An 18,769-nucleotide genomic window follows, 5' to 3' on the forward strand; every position below is an offset into this window, starting at 1 on the left:
CTTTGTTTTATGTGTGCTTCTGTTTAAATATACCTGAGTTAATATATATTGTTAATTCATTAACATTGAACTCATGGCCAGCAGCACTGTAAATCATTCCTGAACAAAGCTTATCTAACACATGTATTTTCTGTCTAAGGAACATAACAGGTTTGTCCTTAGGAACACTCTAGCACTACACTTGGGGGCCATTTAAAACTGAAAACACCAGTGAAAAGGATACTTGTTTACTTATGACAGCTGAAGTAAGAAGACAAAGTGTCAGCTTGTTTTAGGAATATATGGATTGGGTGACTCAAATTTTTTCTGCTCTGCACTTGTCCTTGAATGAACATGAAAGCACCAGGAGTATTGATTTTAGGGTTACAAATAAATTTTAGTAAGTAGTTGAATTCACAAATATAGAATCTGTGAATAATGAGATTAACTATACATATTACTATCCATTTTTTATATTTAATCTCTTAACTTCATATTTTTGGCTTTACTTTAAACAATAATTTATATAAATATAATGTTTGTACAAATAACTCTACTTCCATGGTAGTTTTGTTGTTCGTTTTATACAAAGTGCATTGTATTTTTAAGTATTCTTTTTGTTTCATTATAGGGTTTGCAGTGTGTATTGTCTGTTTGTGTTTGTGCATGCTTCTCATTGAGATGCCCAAAGCATCATTTTACTTTTAAAAACACCTTTAAAATTTTAAAATCATCCACATGACTCACAACCCTGAATTGATCTTAATAGATTTATCCCTTGACTTTATTTGGATTGTACTTTGACCCTGTCTGGAGTAGTTGGCAAATGGGCGAAATGATAGTAATAAAAATCAGACCTGAAACATAAAAGAGTTATCTGTTCATCGTTTGAAGGATATTTGGATTGTTCCCAGTTTGGGGAAATTATGAATAGAGCACTGGTAAACATTCATGTACAGGTTTTGTGTGAATGTCTGTTATCTCTCTAGGACAAACACCTAGAAGTAGGATTGCTGGATTATATAGTAAATCTGTATTTTACTTTATAAGAAACTGAAAAACCATTTTCCAGACATTTGCATTATACCAACAGTGTATGAGAATTCTAGTTGCTCTGTATCTTCACCAACATTTGGTATTGTTTTTGTTTTGTTTGTCTGTTGTTCAGATAGGTATATAGTGGTTTACTTTGCATTTTCTTGACTAGTGTTGGCTGATGGCTAATGATGTTGAACATCTTCTTCTTGTGCTTATTTGCCATCTGAATATCCTCTCTGCTGAAGTGTCTGTTCAAATCTGTTGCCCATTTTTTATTGGGTTCTTTGTTTTTTATTTTTAAAATTTATTTGTTTTATTTATTTTTGGCTGCATTGGATCTTCGTTACTGTGCACGGGCTTCTCACTGCGGTGGTTTGTCTTGTTGCAGAGCATTGGCTCTAGGCGCACGGGCTTCAGTGGTTGTGGCACGTGGGCTCAGCCTGGGCTCTAGAGCGCAGGCTTGGTAGTTGTGGTGCATGGGCTTAGTTGCTCTGCGGCATGTGGAATCTTCGTGGACCAGAGATTGAACCTGTGTCCCCTGCATTGGCAGGCGGGTTCTTAACCACTCTGCCACCAGGGAAACCGCTTTGTTTTTTAACTCTTAAGTTTTCATAGTTCTTTGTATTTCAGCATCATTCTTGAAGGATGTTTTCCTGAAGTATTATAGAATTCCAGGTTTACATTTCTTTTCTTTCAGCCCTTTAAAAAAATGTCTTTCCGCTGCTTTCTGGCCTCCATGGTTTCCGATGAGAAGTCTGCAGTCATTTGAAATGTTATTTCCCTGAAAATATTATGGCATTTTTCTCGGACTGCTTTCAAGATGTTTTTCTTTGTTTTTAGTTTTCAGTATTTTGATTATGATGCTTCTAGGCATGGATTTCTTTGGGTTAATCCTTTTTGGGGTTTGCTGACTTTGAATCTGAAGGTTTGTGTCTCACGTATTGTGGGAAATTTAAAATCATTTCTTCAAGTTTTTTTTTTTCCCTGCTCCACATTTCTTATCATCTCCTACTGGGATACCAATGACATGAATATTAAAGCTTTTGTTATTGCCCAACATATTCCTGAGGCTCTGAATATTTTTGGTTTTCAATTATTTTTCTCTCTGTTGTTCAGATTGGGTAATTTCTTTTGGTCTATCTTTAAATTCACTGATTCTTTTCTCTGTAATCAAAGTTCTGCTGTTGAGCCCATTCCTAAATATTTCACTTTAGTTATTGTATTTTTATGTTTAAAAATTTTAATTTGTTTTTTCTTTATATCTTTTATTTCTTTGCTGGGAATGTCTGTCTTTCCATTTTTCACAAGACCATTTGCCCTTCTTGCAGCATGGATATAATAGTTGCCTGATTATTTTAATTTCTTTGTCATTTCAGAGTTGGCATCTGTTTATTGCCTTATTTCCTTGTGAGTAGAGATTTTTTTGGTTCTTCATAGGCCAAGTAATTATGCTTATATCCCGAATGCTTTGGTATTATTCATTGCATCTTGTTTACATTTTAAGAAGAATATAGTTTGTTTTAATAGACAATTTACCTGGTTAGGTTCAGGCTATAAGTCTCAGCCCATATTTTGTGGACTTTGGTTCCAAAGTCCGTTAAGTTTTCAGAGTTTTTGTAGTTCTACTGGGACCTTTCTTTTGTATGCACCACCCAGTGGCCAGTTTAAGAACCAGGTGGTAGTCTGTTCCGTAGTTTAGTTCTCAAAGCCTTGGTATGCTGTTTAAGGTCAGATCCAAACACCTCTTTATGGGATCTCTCATAAGCTCCCTCCTATGTCTTTGAAAAATTCCCCAACACTTTCCAGTTCTCTGGCTGCCCTCCTCCCTTCCTATCCTCTAGCCAAAACTAGGGCTTTAGTTTCCTTGCTCTGCCATGCATGTCCTATAATCATGTCTTTATGAGGCATCAAGTAGTGAGAGGGCAGAGAGAGAGAGAAAAAAAAAACATTAGGACTCATCCTGAGCTCTGGGGACCACAGCTCCTGTGATGAGGGTCATCTTCCTCAGAATTTTATATGCCTGCTCAGCAGCCACTGCTGTTACTGTCCTTGCCTGGGGTGTGGACTGGGAAAGAATGGAAAGAGGATTTTTAAAATGGGATTTCTCCACTCTTTCTACCCTTGGGAGTTCTCTTTCTTGCTTCTCTGATCAGAAGAAGAGGACTTTACTTGGAGAGCTTTCTGTTTGCACCAATGAGTACTTCCTCATTTTGAGCTGCTTTTGAATCCAAGATGGGTGATACCAGATGGGAAGAATAAACAGACCAACAGAAAACCCATTGCTGATTTGGTACTGCTTTGAATTCTGGTCTCCTTCCTCAATTCATCTGCTACCATTTAGAGAGCTCTTCCATGAAGAGCTCTTCCATGAAGAGAGCTCTTCCATGAAGTCTTTCCAGGATGTGGTTGTATTCAGTGGGAGAGATTGGATGCTTACTCTATCTTGCCTAGAAATGGAACCTCTTCTCTTTTGAAAAGATATAAAGTGTATTATTATGTTTTTGTGCTGGTAGGTATTGAGGGGCAGACATTTTCCTTTTTCTTGTTTTTCATTTTGATGTGTGGCACCTTAACACATGTGCCAGTGTAGAAAGATTACCTAATATAGGAAGGGGAAAGAGGTAGACTGTGAAGTTTATTGTTTAGAAAAGCATGTGTGAAATATTTGTGTAAGTTTTTTTGGGCATATATTCTTGCCTTTCAGCCCTGCTCTTACCACTTGCTCATGTCACCCTGTCATGTTCCTCTCCCCAATACATATTCTTTTCTGGAGACTCTTTGTGTGAGCTAGCAATTGACAAAGGTAAAGGCTATCAGTGGTTTAGGGAGCACTTCTGAAACTTTGCTTTCCCAAATACCTAAAAAGTCAGAAGAGAGGTACTATTCCAAGGATTAGGGCTATAGATGGAATGGAGATGGGTATTTATTTATGTTTTTAAAAATTGTGTGAACTCTTTTATTTTCTTCTATAATTTTCATATAAAAATAATTCTCCATTGATTATAAGAAAGTACCACTGTGGTGCAGGAAGTTATGCATATGTCAGAACAGTGGTTATATGGGAGTTCTCTGTACTTTTCACTCAGTTTTGTGGTGAATCTAGAACTGCTCTAAAAACTAAGTTTATTAATTAAAAAGATTCTCTCCCAGAAACTTCAAATAGATTTGACGTTTCAGGAGATATGTTATGTTATTGTATGACTTTGACCTTCTGCATGGTATAATGCTGTGGACTCCCATTTGAATTATAATTTGATGAGAAAAGCAAGAGTTATCAACTATCAACTATCACGTCAGAAAGATCAGGGAGTGAGCCACTAATGGTGGTGTTTCGTCTGCTCAGGGAAGCCTTGTGTAGAACTGCTGTATCGTAATATACAGCACTTATGGCAATAATTTTTAATAGACTGCTTTCTGGTAGAAGTGGATTCTGATTAATCTAGCATGGTTTGGGTAGAGTTACATTATGGTAGGTGAGATACCAAGTGTTTTTTTCAATAGTTAGTGAATTCTTTAATTCCCATATTGTTGGCATCAGTGTTTTTCATAATTCTCTCTGCCCACCATTATTTTTTTTCCATTTTGCTTCTGGTTTTAGCACTTTCCCCAGGACCAGTCTATATGTGTGAAGGCACGCATGCTCTGTGTTCTGGGGTAGAGGGAGGGTTGGTAGGGCATGGGCACAGAACTCATGCTGAAGCCAGATGATTTCTTGGCGATTGTTCAGAAAATTCCCTGGTTTTCTTCTTGGCATGACTTTACACTCCTCCTATGCCACACCGGTAGAGTGAAGGCACAAGATATGGGCAGTTCAGAACCATTATTCTAGGGGACTTCAAACTTCTTTTGTTGTTTACTTTTAAAGCTTAAAAGGGAAACTCCAGATGATGGTAGACACATCTTATAATTTGACATAGACTTTAACATAACTAGCACTGGGAATTCCTCCAGTGCTAGAAATTGACACCTACTTAGTTATTTAACTCCTGGTTGTCATTTCATCTTTAACTGCTTATCAGATTTCTGGTTTCTTTTCAAAATATGATTTTCCCATAAACTTGTTACTTTAACACTTTTGATATAATTAGTTTAAAACTAATTTTGGGGAAAAAAGTTGATATGATATGAAACAATTATGATTGAGAGCATATTTCTTTTAGAAATTGATATTCAATGTACCAAAAGCCATGTTGAAGAGAATAACAATTCACAGCTTAAGATTTGGTTAGAACATTACATTTAGGCCATTTGGGCCTCTGACTCTGGGTTGCAAACTAAATAATGGTGTTTTCTAAAATAGCTTTCAATCTCTTGCATGTACTTTCAGCATACAATAAGACAGACTAGTAAAAAATAGAAGCATAGTTTTCTGGAGGGATAGGAATGATTACTCCCAGCTGAGAAGGTAAAACATTGCTACATGAAGAATGTGTTCTTTGCTGATTCTCAAGGTTTTATTTATTTTTATTTTTAATGTATAAGTGTCAGCAAATAGAAGCAAAAGAAAATCCACTTGAAAATGTCAGAAAATAAAAGAAGCATAGCAAATTGTATTGCAGGTAAAAATCCATTTTAGCCCGCAAACAAACAAGTGTTGGCTGAGAAGCTTACTGATGGCTCCTTTTGTTTCTCTTTGATTTAAAGCCTCATGCTTGTAATCTAATTAACATCGAACTGAGTTGCAAGTACAGTGGTCTGTTTAGTTCAATAATAATACATTTATATGAAAGGTTAATGAAATGAATTTTCCTTCCATTCAATTCATTAAAAATTGTTCTACAATCAACGGTTGCTAATGGAATAGAGATTAAATATTCATGTTCATAAATTTTCTGTGTCATTTCTGATTTTCCTTCATTTCTGCCTCCATAGGTTGAATTTTGCAAGTATAAGAATTCTCAAACAAAAAGCTTGATTTAGGGGTTAATTGCACACCATTAATTCTTTTATCAAAGAGGTAGTGTGGGATAGTGAAAAGAGTTTTTGGCAGCAGGAGCATGTTTCATAACCACCTCTTTTGTGTAATAGTTGTCAGAGCTTCTTGCAGAATATTGTGAGCATTAGTGATAAACTATGGAAAACAGTTAGTGATAAACTATGGAAAACAGCTAACAGAGTAGAGGTTCAACAAATGATAGCTAGAAAGAGTTTTAGAAAATAAAACATCTGTGCACTAAAAGTTATGATAATTTTTAGTGGCAAGACTGATATGGTAAGACTGGGCTCTTGTTAATTCTAAAATAGGTGTAAGGCTTCGGCCTCAGAACACCTTGTAGTAATTCTAATAATCAGTGATCAGGGTAAAGTCTCTGAGAGGAAGGACTTTTTCATGTTTCTACAGATAGATTTCTGGTCATCTATTTTTGCCACCTCTTTCTTCTTTTCCACCTAGGCCAAAAGGACTTTATTTAACCTGCATATGATGTTTTTCCCAAATAACAAACTTACTAGATAATTGAAGCCTACCCAATCAACTGCCAAAAGTGTAAACATTTTTTTAAAGATTTTTTTGATGTGGACCATTTAAAAAAATCTTTTTTGTATTTGTTACAATATTGCTTCTGTTTTATGTTTTGGTGTTGTTGACCCTGAGGCATATGGGATCTTAGCTCCCTGACGAGGGATTGAACTTGCACCCCCTGCATTGGAAGGTGAAGTCTTAACCACTGGACTGCCAGGGAAGTCCCCAAAAGTGTAAACATTTTTAAAAGCAATTTTGATTTAAAATTTCCCTTAAATGTATTACCTAGTTTATAGGCTTTTGAAATGGAAGTTGCCAAACATAACTATTTCCTTAATGACTGAAGGTTATCATTAAGATCATTAATTTTTGTTTTATGCCTAATTTTTGTCAGCCCCTCACCCACTTTACCAAAAGTAATTTCTATTCTGCAAGCTGGTAAAGCAGAGGAGCCACCTGATTAAATAGCAAATGCCGAACTGAGAGTGAATAGTGAGAAATTCACTTCAATTTTTAAAAATGTACCCACTCTTCATATATGTGATATCAGTTAGCAATCATTGTTACAACCCTTTGAGGTCATCCTTATCATCCTCTCTGTAAGTGGAAATGGCACATAAATTTGGGTGAAGTTAAGTGCCTTGTGTAAAGGCACACAGCTAAAAAGCAACTGGGATAGGATTCTAATGTCAACCTTATGAGTCCTTTCTCTTCTGCAACAGCTGCCCTGGGAGTAAGTCACATAGCTTCAGTTCAAAGCTTTTGTAGTAGTTATTTTTATTTGTTTAGTATATACCCTTTCACTTTGTGTTTGGAAGTTTGTTGTTAAAGGAAGACCAAACTCTAGAGCTGCACTGTCCAATACAGTAGCTACTAGCCAGTTGTGGCTATTTAAATTTAATTAATTAAAATGAAAGGAAATTTAAAATTTAGTTTCTTAGTCACACTAGCCATATTTCAAGTGCTCAATAGCCACATGTGGCTGGCCAGAGGGTAATGTTATTAGTACAGAGAACAGTTCCATCATTGTAGAAAGTTCTATTAATTTCTCCCTTGTTCTAAATGAGCATACATAACAAAATATATTACAAAAATAATTTGTGCTTATGTATCCATATAGGTGCCTATTTCATGCGAGACAGTGGAAACTGACTGAGGACATGGGTTCTGTCCCTTCATTTTTATATGTCATATTTTAATGTGACAGTGTATAATTTGTAATATGTTATAAATTTTATAGTGGGTAATATGTGTTTATTTACATTTTACTTGTACGATGGATATGTTTTAAGTAATACAAGCAGTCTTATTTTCCTGTATAATGCATTCCTGAAAAAGTATATGAAAGTCAAATATGTGGAATATCAAATATACAAATCTTAAATAAGAGATTGACATGTTCAGTGAGTGGGGAGCGTTAATTCCTAGAGAACTGAAAAATAAAATCTCAAATCATGTCTTTCCTTTTAAGAATCATTTTTTAATATATATATTCTCTAATTTTATCTTTTCCATCAAAAATGAGCATAGTTAGCTGTTCTTTGTTCATCCAGTAATGTTAAAGCTTTTCTGCTTTTGGCACCTTGTAATCATTTTCATTTTTGATCCAGTTGTGGTTAAAATATAGATTAATGCTGCTGCTTTTTAAAAACTAGAATCAGCATTTCTATTTTCCCAATCTCTACTCATTTTTAAATAAAATAATAAGGGAAAAGTCAGGAAAATAATTATGTAATTTACAAACATTGATGACAAAGATGGTGATGATGTGGTAGCAGGTGGTATGATTGGATTGGCTAGCAGGTTATAGTTAGAGATATTTATTCTTCAGAAGATGTAAAAAAATTCAAATTCAAACAGTGAAAGACAGGTTAGGAACATTAAAGTATAACATTTAATATACAGATTAAATCAAAGGCAGAGTATTTGGGAACACTTGAACTAAGTAATAGATTGTATTGTATATATAAGTAAACAGTTAATTTTTTAAATAATTTTTTTTTTTTTTTTTTTTTGCGGTACACGGGCCTCTCACTGTTGTGGCCTCTCCTGTTGCGGAGCACAGGCTCCGGACGCTCAGGCTCAGCGGCCGTGGTTCACGGGCCCAGCCGCTCCACGGCATGTAGGATCTTCCCGTACCAGGGCACGAACCCGTGTCCCCTGCATCGGCAGGCGGACTCTCAACCACCGCGCCACCAGGGAAGCCCTGCTTTGGGTCTTTGTTGTTGCTCATGAGCTTTCTCTAGTTGTGGCGAGCGGGGACTACTCTTCTTTGCAGTGCGCAGGCTTCTCATTGCGGTGGCTTCTCTTGTTGCAGAGCACGGGCTCTAGGCACGCAGGCTTCAGTAGTTGTGGCACGCAGGCTCAGTAGTTGTGGCTCGCGGGTTTTAGAGCACAGCCTCAGTAGTTGTGGCGCACAGGCTTAGTTGCTCCACGGCATGTGGGATCTTCCTGGACCAGGGCTGGAACCCGTGTCCCCTGCATTGACAGATGGATTCTTAACCTCTGTGCCACCAAGGAAGTCCTTAATTTTATATATCATTACATATTATATACATTTGTTCTATATTTTATGTTATAAATATACATGTGTACCTATGAGCATAGGAATTTACCTCATTACTCATTTGAGCCATGGGAGAGTAGGAAGTTTAGGTTATTATTGGGTTCAGTGATGATTTAGAATTGTGAACCCAGTAATAAAATGTTGAAAGAAAAGACTTAAAGGTCCTTCATTGCTTCCAGGGGTACTTGAAGGGTGAATGGCTTACTGTTTCCCATGTTTAGTCTTTGAGTGTTTTTACTTTAACCGTGTCATAGTCTGTTTGGACTGCAATAACAAAATACCATAGACTGGGTGGCTTAAATAACATTTATTTTTCACAGTTCTGGAGGCTGGGAAGTCCAGGATCAAGGTGATGGCAGGTTTGGTGTCTGGTGAGGGCCCACTTCCTGGTTAATAGATGGCTGTCTTCTTGCTGTGCCTGTTCTCATGTGGTAGAAGGGAAGAGGGAGCTCTCTGGGGTCACTTTTATAAGGGCACTAATCCCACTCATGACGGCTCCACTCTCATTACCTAATCACTTCCCCAAAGTCCTACCTCCAAATACCATCACACTGGGGATTAGATTTCAACATATTAATTTTGTAGGGACACAAACATTTAGTCTATAGCAAACTCTCTGAGATGAGAATGTCCACTTATTAAAGACCAAATACTAACAATTTTAACAAAAGGGCATAAATACTTTGGTGATTAGTTACATTTTCATTTCTGCTAAAATGTTAACAAACCCTAACTATTAGTAAACAGTTACTGGAGGTAGCAGTCAAGACATTTATAGCTTTTTATATTCTTCCCCTCTAGACTGTGAGCACTTGAGGGTACAAGCCCTGTGGTACACATCACAGTGACTGGTGCTATAGATTTTTAGAGAATGTTAATTGAAGGCAGGATGGAAGGAATGAAAACTTATACTTGTAGCCTACTTGTATTTCTGTTATTTGTGAGATTAAGTAGCATGTGTGGAATAATCACTGAAAGTTCTTTGTGGTGAACAACAAAAAATATATGAATGACTCTGCAACACTTTAAAATCTAGGCATTCCTCCTTTAGTCCAGTGTATTAACTAGCTCCCTATAAGTCTTTTTTTTCCCCTTTGGCTGCCATGCATGGCGTGTGGCATCTTAGTTGCGTGGCATGTGGAATCTTAGTTCCCCAACCAGGGATCAAACCCATGCCCTTTGCATTGGAAGCACAGAGTCTTAACCCTAAGTCTTTCTTCTTGGCTAAAGCTTCAGGTTAAAACCATTGTTCTCAGGGTTTAGGTGCTCTCAATAGTCAGTCCATATTGCCTTCCCTTCTCCATCTGCTACATAACTAGTGACCAGAATGTGGGTATATGTGTGGGGAGTGCTGAGGCAGGGGGTATGTTATCTGAGGTTGGCTGGGCACCAAGTGTTCAACGTTTCTTCATAGGCCCCACTTTTCCTCAGTGTGCTGCACATATACTGCCTCTCCTCAGTCCTAAGTGACCCAAATTTGCCCCTTTCTCAGATGACGCTGCTTCCTATGAAACCTGTGATAGTAAGAGATTAGGTCACATCAATCTTCTTGAAGTTATAGTAAACAGCTGTGAAACTCAGCACTTCTTGACCTTTGCTTTGGAAGAGGCTGGCGGAGAATCCTCTGGGTGGCTGCTACATCTCCCAAGACCTGTTAGTACCAATTTCTTTTAGTCAGGTGGTTCAGATTTTGTCTGGGAGCCTTACAGCTCTGAATTTCCCCGTTGCCAGCAGTCTTATATGGAGCAAGGGGGAGGAGTGAATAAAGCAGTGATAGGAATTGGATAATATTATATTGAATAATGAAATATTTTCAATATTTATTGGACTGTCCTTATATTCTCTTTGTCTATAATTATGTTTTCTTGTTATGATTATTTTCTCATTAACTAATAATCAAAATAGCTCACTTTATTAAGTATTTACTCTATGTCAGGCACTGTGCTGAATTCTTTTTATTCTATCACAGTAACCCATAATCTAGGTTTTATCATCATCAACCTGAACTGCATAGTGGCATATCTCTCACAGAAGTATAGATAACTAATTTTTATTCAACAGCTATTCATACATGCAATTAATATTACATGAGAGTAAGTTGGGAAAGCCCCACTTTGTAAATTAGGTGCAGGGATATGTCAGAGCTTGACTCATTATGCTATCTTGACAAGAATGCAACTCTAAGCTTTTAACTGAGAAAATCTTATAAAGTTGAGCTGGGGATTCTGGACGGACATAAGGGAGGATCAAGGGAAACCTTGGAGCCTTCTCACCTATATCTCTTTTCAAAATCTTCTGAAGAAAGGAAGCCGAGGCTGTGGGCAGCATGATCCAGTCATATCTTTTTTCATCTAATTTATGAGTGTCCTAAGAAAACAAAACATGCATGCCCTTCTTTAACTCCTTTGTGTATTTGACACCATAACTTGCCATTAACGCTGAACTTTGCCTACCTACTAGGGAGTGGATGTCATACTTTTCAGTGATTTCATTTGGCAGATAGGAAAATCAGTTATTTTCTCAGTGAAGTAATGAACGATAATGCTTTGCTTTAAACATGCAAGAAATTATCAAAATTCATTGAGACTAAATTTTTGTGTTTTTTTTCTCCAATTTTATTGAGATTTAATTGACTTACAGCACTGTATTAGTTTCAGGTATACAGCATAATGATTTGACTTACATATATTGTGAAATAATTACCACAGTAGATTTTTGTGTTTCTTAAAATATATATCTGAAATCATTACTACGGACACATTTTGTCTCTCTCCATAAATAATAGAGTTTACAGATATTTGGTGTGTATATATATATATATATATATATATATATATATATATACACACACATATAAATACATTTTTAAAGTTTAGCTTTAATATAGAATTTATAGAATTATGTAAACTTTAGTTAATTTTAGTTGGAATGTGGTACATATTGCCTCTTGGATTATAGAAGTCACCTAAAATATGAAATGAAAAGGGTGGTGAAAAATGTGTATAAAGACATTAAAGATTAAAAAGTGGCTGAGTCCAGTGAAAGGAAGTGATCTTATCAATTAGTAATGAAAGTGCATTTACAGGTTATTGTCTTACTGGAGTCTGAGGTTTAACAGCTGCTAGTAGTTTAAACTAATAGAAGTCTGAATAGCCCATAATCATTTGAGTATTCATTCTGTTTATGGATTGTTTCTTTTTTTTTTTTTGTGGTACACGGGCTCCTCACTGTTGTGGCCTCTCCCGTTGGTGGAGCACAGGCTCCGGACGCGCAGGCTCAGCGGCCATGGCTCACGGGCCCAGCCGCTCCGCGGCATGTGGGATCTTCCCGGACCGGGGCACGAACCCGTGTCCCCTGCATCAGCAGGCGGACTCCCAACCACTGTGCCACCAGGGAAGCCCGGATTGTTTCTTAATAGAAACACTGAATAGTATTGCCTATATTACATTACCTCAAAGTGTAGTTACAAAAATGAAATAAGCAAATATATTTGATAAACATGAAAAGTGCTCTTTCACTCTGTATGTGTGCATAATATAAAATTATAAAATTATGTATTAAATTTATTGAGTAGTAGTTTTAGGAGTTGTTTGAAACTTCATTTATATTCCATGAATACAATTTGTTATAACTGCAAAGTATACTGGACTGAAAAATTTACATTTGTGTTACAAACATAGAGTATTATAAAAGTATTTAAGCTAAATAGGAGGCCAAGTATTTTAGAAGCAGATGTCATATAAGCAATGAATGCATTAATAATATGTCAGTTTTATGTGTTATTTAATCAGGTACAAGGTCCTTTGCTGGTTAAATACTGGTAACACATTGATCATTTACTTGTTTTTACTCTGTTCAAAAACAAACTACACATTCTTAAGATCATTCTGAAGTTTAAATATTTTATTAATTTTCTGGCCCTTTCTGCAATTAGCTGGAGGGAGGGTTATTTCCTTATATTCACAGTTGATAATACTAGTTTTTTTAACCAATCCAATTAAACAATACAAAGGACAGCGATCTTATTCTGTTTCTAAGCAAAGCACATGTATTTTTAATAACAGTTTTAAAATATTATGTCTGAAACACCACATTAAATGTAACCATGTTGTGTTACTTATTATTACAGTTATCTTAATACTAATCACATATTGATTTATCCCTTTAATTAATGAGGAGAACTATAAAATAAGTGGAATTTGAATATCTCTCATTTGTCTTGCACTATACCAGATACTTTGGTGAGATGTAAAGAAATCTCCAAACCCCTGTCCTTGAGGAGCTTATGCTGTTAAAGTTGGGATAAAAGATTTTAAAAATCATCAAAAAAACAGTAAAAGTACTATGTGAATAAATACCAAAGAATGTGATAAAATCAATGTGTTCTAGAAGGGAAAAGAATGAAAGTTTTAAACATAATTTGCCTGAAAGAAGTATGCTTACATTTTATGATGTTCAGAGAAATCAGATTTGACTATAAACACTTTACTAGGTTTTTGAACCAGGATCACCTCAATTTTAGTTCTGCTGACCTGTTGTTCTAATCAAGAATCCTCATCAGCCTTGGTGGAACATTGTGTATAAGTAAAACATGCATTATCTTTTCTTTATTTCCAGGCGTATAAGTAAAACATGCATTATCTTTTCTTTATTTCCAGGCATACTTCCGACAGGGTGTTGCCCTCCAGTACCTTGGACGTCATGCCGATGCCCTGGCAGCCTTTGCATCTGGGCTGGCTCAGGACCCCAAGAGTCTCCAGCTTCTGGTGGGGATGGTAGAAGCAGCCATGAAATCTCCCATGAGAGGTAAATATGATGAACGTATTTGGTCCAACACTAATTTACATTAGAACATTTCTAGCCTTTGAAGACTTTAGACTCAGGCATTGAGAATGGATAGGTTATGAAATTAGCTAAGATTGGATATTTTAGACCAAGGAAGACCAGGAATCACTGTCAATAGGTGACATTAAGGAGACACAATGGGATGGTGGTAAGGCCACTGGCCTGGAAGTTTGTGGACCTAGATTATATTTTTGAATTTTTTGTTAACTAACTGTATGAATGGGTAAATGAATCAAATTCTCTGGATTTTAGGGTTACATAAGGAATCCTTATGTTTTTTGTAGTCCTAAGATTTTGTACCTCTAAACCAAAACACCTCTACTAGTAAGTTGATCTGCTCAGTTGGACCAATATGCCATCTAGAAATAAACAGATAAGAGAAGACATTAAACATTTCATGAGAGGAAATATGGCTCTAACTGTAGGCTATGTCTAACATTTTTCAGTGGAGCATTAAAAGATTCTGTTGACTTGAAAGAGAGAGAAACATGTTAGATACATGGTTTTCTCCTATACTACTTCTGTATTATACCAATTGGTATTCTGGGACAACAGTAGATTGAAAATAGTACTATGGAGGTTGGAGGAGTTCTAAGGCTCAAATCACATTGGCTTCCCTTTGAGAAACATTGATTTTTTTTTTTTTTTTTTTTTTTTTTTTTTGCGGTACACGGGCCTCTCACTGTTGTGGCCTCTCCTGCTGCGGAGCACAGGCTCCGGACGCACAGGCTCAGCGGCCATGGCTCATGGAGCCAGCCGCTCCGCGGCATGTGGGACCCTCCCGGACCAGGGCACGAACCCGCGTCCCTTGCATTGGCAGGCGGACTCTCAACCACTGCACCACCAGGGAAGCCCCGAAACATTGATTTTTGAGGAAGGAGTTCTTGGGAAGATTGGGTTGAAAGTGTACACCAGTTGTCATCTTTGCAAAGTGATGGAGACACTAAGGCAGGTTGATGGCAAATAGTAGACAGCTAATGACGTTTCACACTAATTAGGTACGTCAAGCAGAACTCTATTTTTGTTTCTGAAATGGTACGTTTTTGAATTAACCTTAAAATTTTGGTGGCAGTATCATTAGGTAATTTATTTAGTTTTGAAAATGTTTGTAGCATTAGATAATTTTAATAAACAGGCTAGTATGGTACTTGGCTCAGAATATGTGCTAAGTAAAAGTTTGATTAAATGGTACTCGTATGGCCTCTGAGCAATTCATAGCTATAAAAAAATACTTTCCTGAAAGCGAAGATTTCATGTTCTAGGAAAAAAAGTGGAAAGGAAGCCTCTCTTCATGCGATTTTATAACCCCATACAAAGCTGAGTTTTTGCTGCAGGAACCTAATGGCTTCTCCCACTGGGGGACCTGCTGTTAATAAACTCTGACTTAAAGCAGATGTACTTTGGAGCTCCATGACTTGAGGTGGGGAGGGGGAATGGACAACAAAAAAAATCAATCTGTCTCTCCTTTCCATTTTTCTAGTATTTTCTCATTCTCTCCCTATATCCCTCTGCAAGTAATTTACATGGAACGTTTTTTATTTAGTTCATTAAGATATCCCTTCTTTATTCTGAGGTATTTCTGCTGCTGCCTTAGTATACTGGAGTGAATGTGTTGAGATCAGCAGAATCATACTTACCATTTTGCCTTTGAAGCAATTTGTTTAGATAAATATAAGAAAATCTTCTCTATACTGCAAGAAATATTGCTCAGTGCTTCTTTCAGCCTTAGGGTTTTCTGTGCCATGTTCTTTCCCATCTTATACTGAGTGACCTAAGGGTGACCCTGGAGAAAGCTGCATCTTACAGGTGCCTGGAGCACTTAATATTTTCTTCTCTTTCCTTAAAGCAATTTAACTTATTTATTTTTGGTATTGCCTTTACCACTGTAGCTATTCCAGGTGGGCTTTTCTCATCAACATTTTATAGAAAGACTGTTGCTTTGCACAGTGTTGTTCTGTGCATCATTTAATATCTTAATAACCTCTCTTTTTGTCATATGGTTATAATTCACAAAATCTGTCATCATTTGCTGCCCATTTTTTACCCACTGTTTATTTTAGCCTCCTGCAGCATTCTCAGTTTCTGCCATTGTTGCATAACTGTGCAGTCCAGGACACTTTACATGTAGGTCTGATCTGTTGTGTCAGTTGTTTTTGTTTTGAAATTCTGAAATGCAATAGGGAAGCTCCCTTGTCCAGTGCTTCTGTAAGCAAACAAAGCTCCCACGATGTGCACAGCATTCCTGTGGTTTGGCTTTTTGGGGACGTTTCAAGATTTTTTTTGAAGATAGGGCTAATCTATAGTAATATACTCTTGTTCCCAAATAAATATATTAATCCACTTTGGAACTTACTTGATTTTTTAAATATTGTTGTTGCCTATATTGCTAACTGCATTAAGTCTTTTTTACTTTACTTTTGTGGTTTCATTCATGCTCACCAACCAGATATCAGATAATCTACTTTTCCTGTAGATGTATTTACATCACTATATGTAATATATTTACCTTAAATCATTTATGTAAATGTACAAATAAGTATTAATATAAAATGAGACTCTTTCATGACCCTCAAATTTTACTATTTTCCATTTCTTCTTTTTAGATAGTCTTTCAGCAATTTCAGTTCATTGTATATTATAAATGTTTATGTAAATTTGGATGGTGTAGCATAGTACTACTGCCAACTGCAGATTTAATAATGTAATTACAAAGTGAGATTGTGTTTACCTTTATTTGTTCCTCTAAAGACGCTAGGGCTGCTTCTTGCTGAGGGTTCTCTTGTGTATATTTTCTCTCCTCTTGTTAATTTGGTAATCTAAAGACTATTACATTTATGGGCTATCACCTGTCGTGGTGTTTCTACCAGCTTCAGAGGATCCAGGAAGCTGATTTTATGAAGTACTGGTAGAAAATGGCTCGAATGTATAAGCTTTTCTCTCAGAGTCAAATTGGGGCTCACCTTTTATTTACCTGATTGTCCACCCTTGATAACTCTTTCCCTCTGATTCTCTTTTAAGTGGCAGTCACTTTGCACAGAGGGCCTGTTTCTGAAATGTTATATTAAAAAAAACCCCGACTTTTCCCCCAAAGGTTGGACTCTAATTCCAGTACTGCCCTTTGCTATCACCTTGACTGAGCAAGGTTGCTTCCTTTCTCTGTATGTCAGTTCTTATCTGTAAAAGGGGTGTGATAATAAGTACTTCCTAATTTGTTTTAAAAAATATTTATTTATTTATTTGGCTGCATTGGGTCTTAGTTGTGGCACACGGGATATTCGTTGTGGCATGCAGGCTCTTCATTGCAGCACTCAGGCTTCTATAGTTGCGGCGTGTGGGATTCTCTCTAGTTGTGGTACACGGTCTCCAGAGTGCCCGGGCTCAGTAGTTGCGGCGCATGGGCTTAGTTGCCTTGTGGCATGCGGGGATCTTAGTTCTCCAACCAGGGATTGGACCCGCGTCCCCTGCATTGGAAGGTGGATTGTTAACCACTGGACCACCAGGGAAGTCCCCTAATAATTGTTTTGAGAATCAAGCCTTGGCATGTAAAGGCAGGCCCCTTCAGGACAGTTTCCCTGTGCAGTGTGATGCCCTTCCTCTCTCTGTGGAGAGAAGTAGCAGCAGTGGTAAGCTTGCTCTTGTATTTGTGTTGTGGGTGTGGAACAAACACTGCACAGCACACATGGTCCTTTTGCTGAGCACTTGGTACCTGGAAAAACTGCGTTTCTTTCTCCTGAGCACTGGTGTATTTTTATCTAAAAGGTCTGGGAATTATCTGAAGTGATCCTTTATTCTTTTGTTTTGTCCTCTGTGAAGTGTTAGAGCCTACTGTCCTGGCCACCTTTAGGAAGTGTGCCAGGGCTTATAGTCTCTAAGCTGAGTTTTCCTTACTTTATTTTCCACTCACTCTGACTTCTGTATTTTCCACCTTATTTCTATAGAAGGCCTTTGAATCCTTTTGTAATGAAGTAGGATATAAATAAATTCACAAATGAACCCAGGAAAATATGAAGTGGCTTAGACAAAGAGCTAAACATGTCAGTTTTAATTTTCTTTTTTGAGGGGGAGGGTTGTTTTCCTTTTAGTGTGAACCAAAAGTTGTTTGTTTTTTGTTTCCATTTGTGGTAAAATGTACATAACATAAAATTGACCATTTTTAGTTATGCAATTCAGTGGTATTAAGTATATTTACAGTGTTGTGCACCCATCACTGCCATCTGTCTCCAGAACTTTTTCCTCTTCCCAAATTGACACTTTGTACCCATGGAACAATAATTCCTCATCTTCCCCCACAGCCCCAGCTCCTGGCAACTACCAGGGTACCTCATATAAGTGGAGTCATACAATATTTGTCCTTTTGTGACAAGCCCATTGGGCTTTAATTTAGTTTCCCCTATAAGGAATTAGCCTAAGAAAAGGTGAAAATTAAAGTTAAGTAGATATTATGAACCTTACCTCTAAATTTTTGTTTTTGGGCTATACTTTACTCTCATTATACTTTGCTTACCTTCTTACCTTGTCAGTAGTTGCTGTTCTCTCTTTGGATTCATGTTTTGGAGATTCATTCCAGAATTGTTTCTCCCAGTCTTCTGAGTTTGCAGTACAGTATTATATTATATCCAGTAATAATTGGTAGTGGTATCACCAGGTTTTTAGGAAAGTTGAAGCTTTTTAATCATGTATGCTAATTAAATATTATAAGGATAACTTGGAAGGCTCCAGAACGTCTTCATAGTACCTGAGACAGATTGAAGTCTATAAAAATTTTAGTTACCTTGAAGGTGATTCATAGGAGACAGTAGAGTATCATTACTTTGGAATAAGGCATTGTGCCTATTAATGCATTTATTCCTCAAATTCTGTAAATTTTAAAATTCTAAGTG

At 36.9% G+C, this 18,769-nt stretch overlaps 1 protein-coding gene across 4 annotated transcripts in view; it reads left to right on the plus strand.

Moving 5' to 3' along the window:
- The window catches only part of TTC28 (tetratricopeptide repeat domain 28), a 573,809-nt gene that overhangs the window by 274,823 nt on the left and 280,217 nt on the right, over nucleotides 1-18,769 (plus strand). For all 4 annotated transcript variants that reach the window (XM_059040205.2, XM_059040206.2, XM_059040207.2 and 1 more), the window contains one exon: nucleotides 13,703-13,850. In XM_059040205.2, the coding sequence (XP_058896188.1) occupies nucleotides 13,703-13,850 (148 nt within the window). The remainder of the gene's footprint in view (nucleotides 1-13,702; nucleotides 13,851-18,769) is intronic.

The sequence above is a fragment of the Kogia breviceps genome, chromosome 15 (genome assembly GCF_026419965.1).
Source record: "Kogia breviceps isolate mKogBre1 chromosome 15, mKogBre1 haplotype 1, whole genome shotgun sequence".
NCBI classification, from domain to species: Eukaryota; Metazoa; Chordata; class Mammalia; order Artiodactyla; family Physeteridae; genus Kogia; species Kogia breviceps.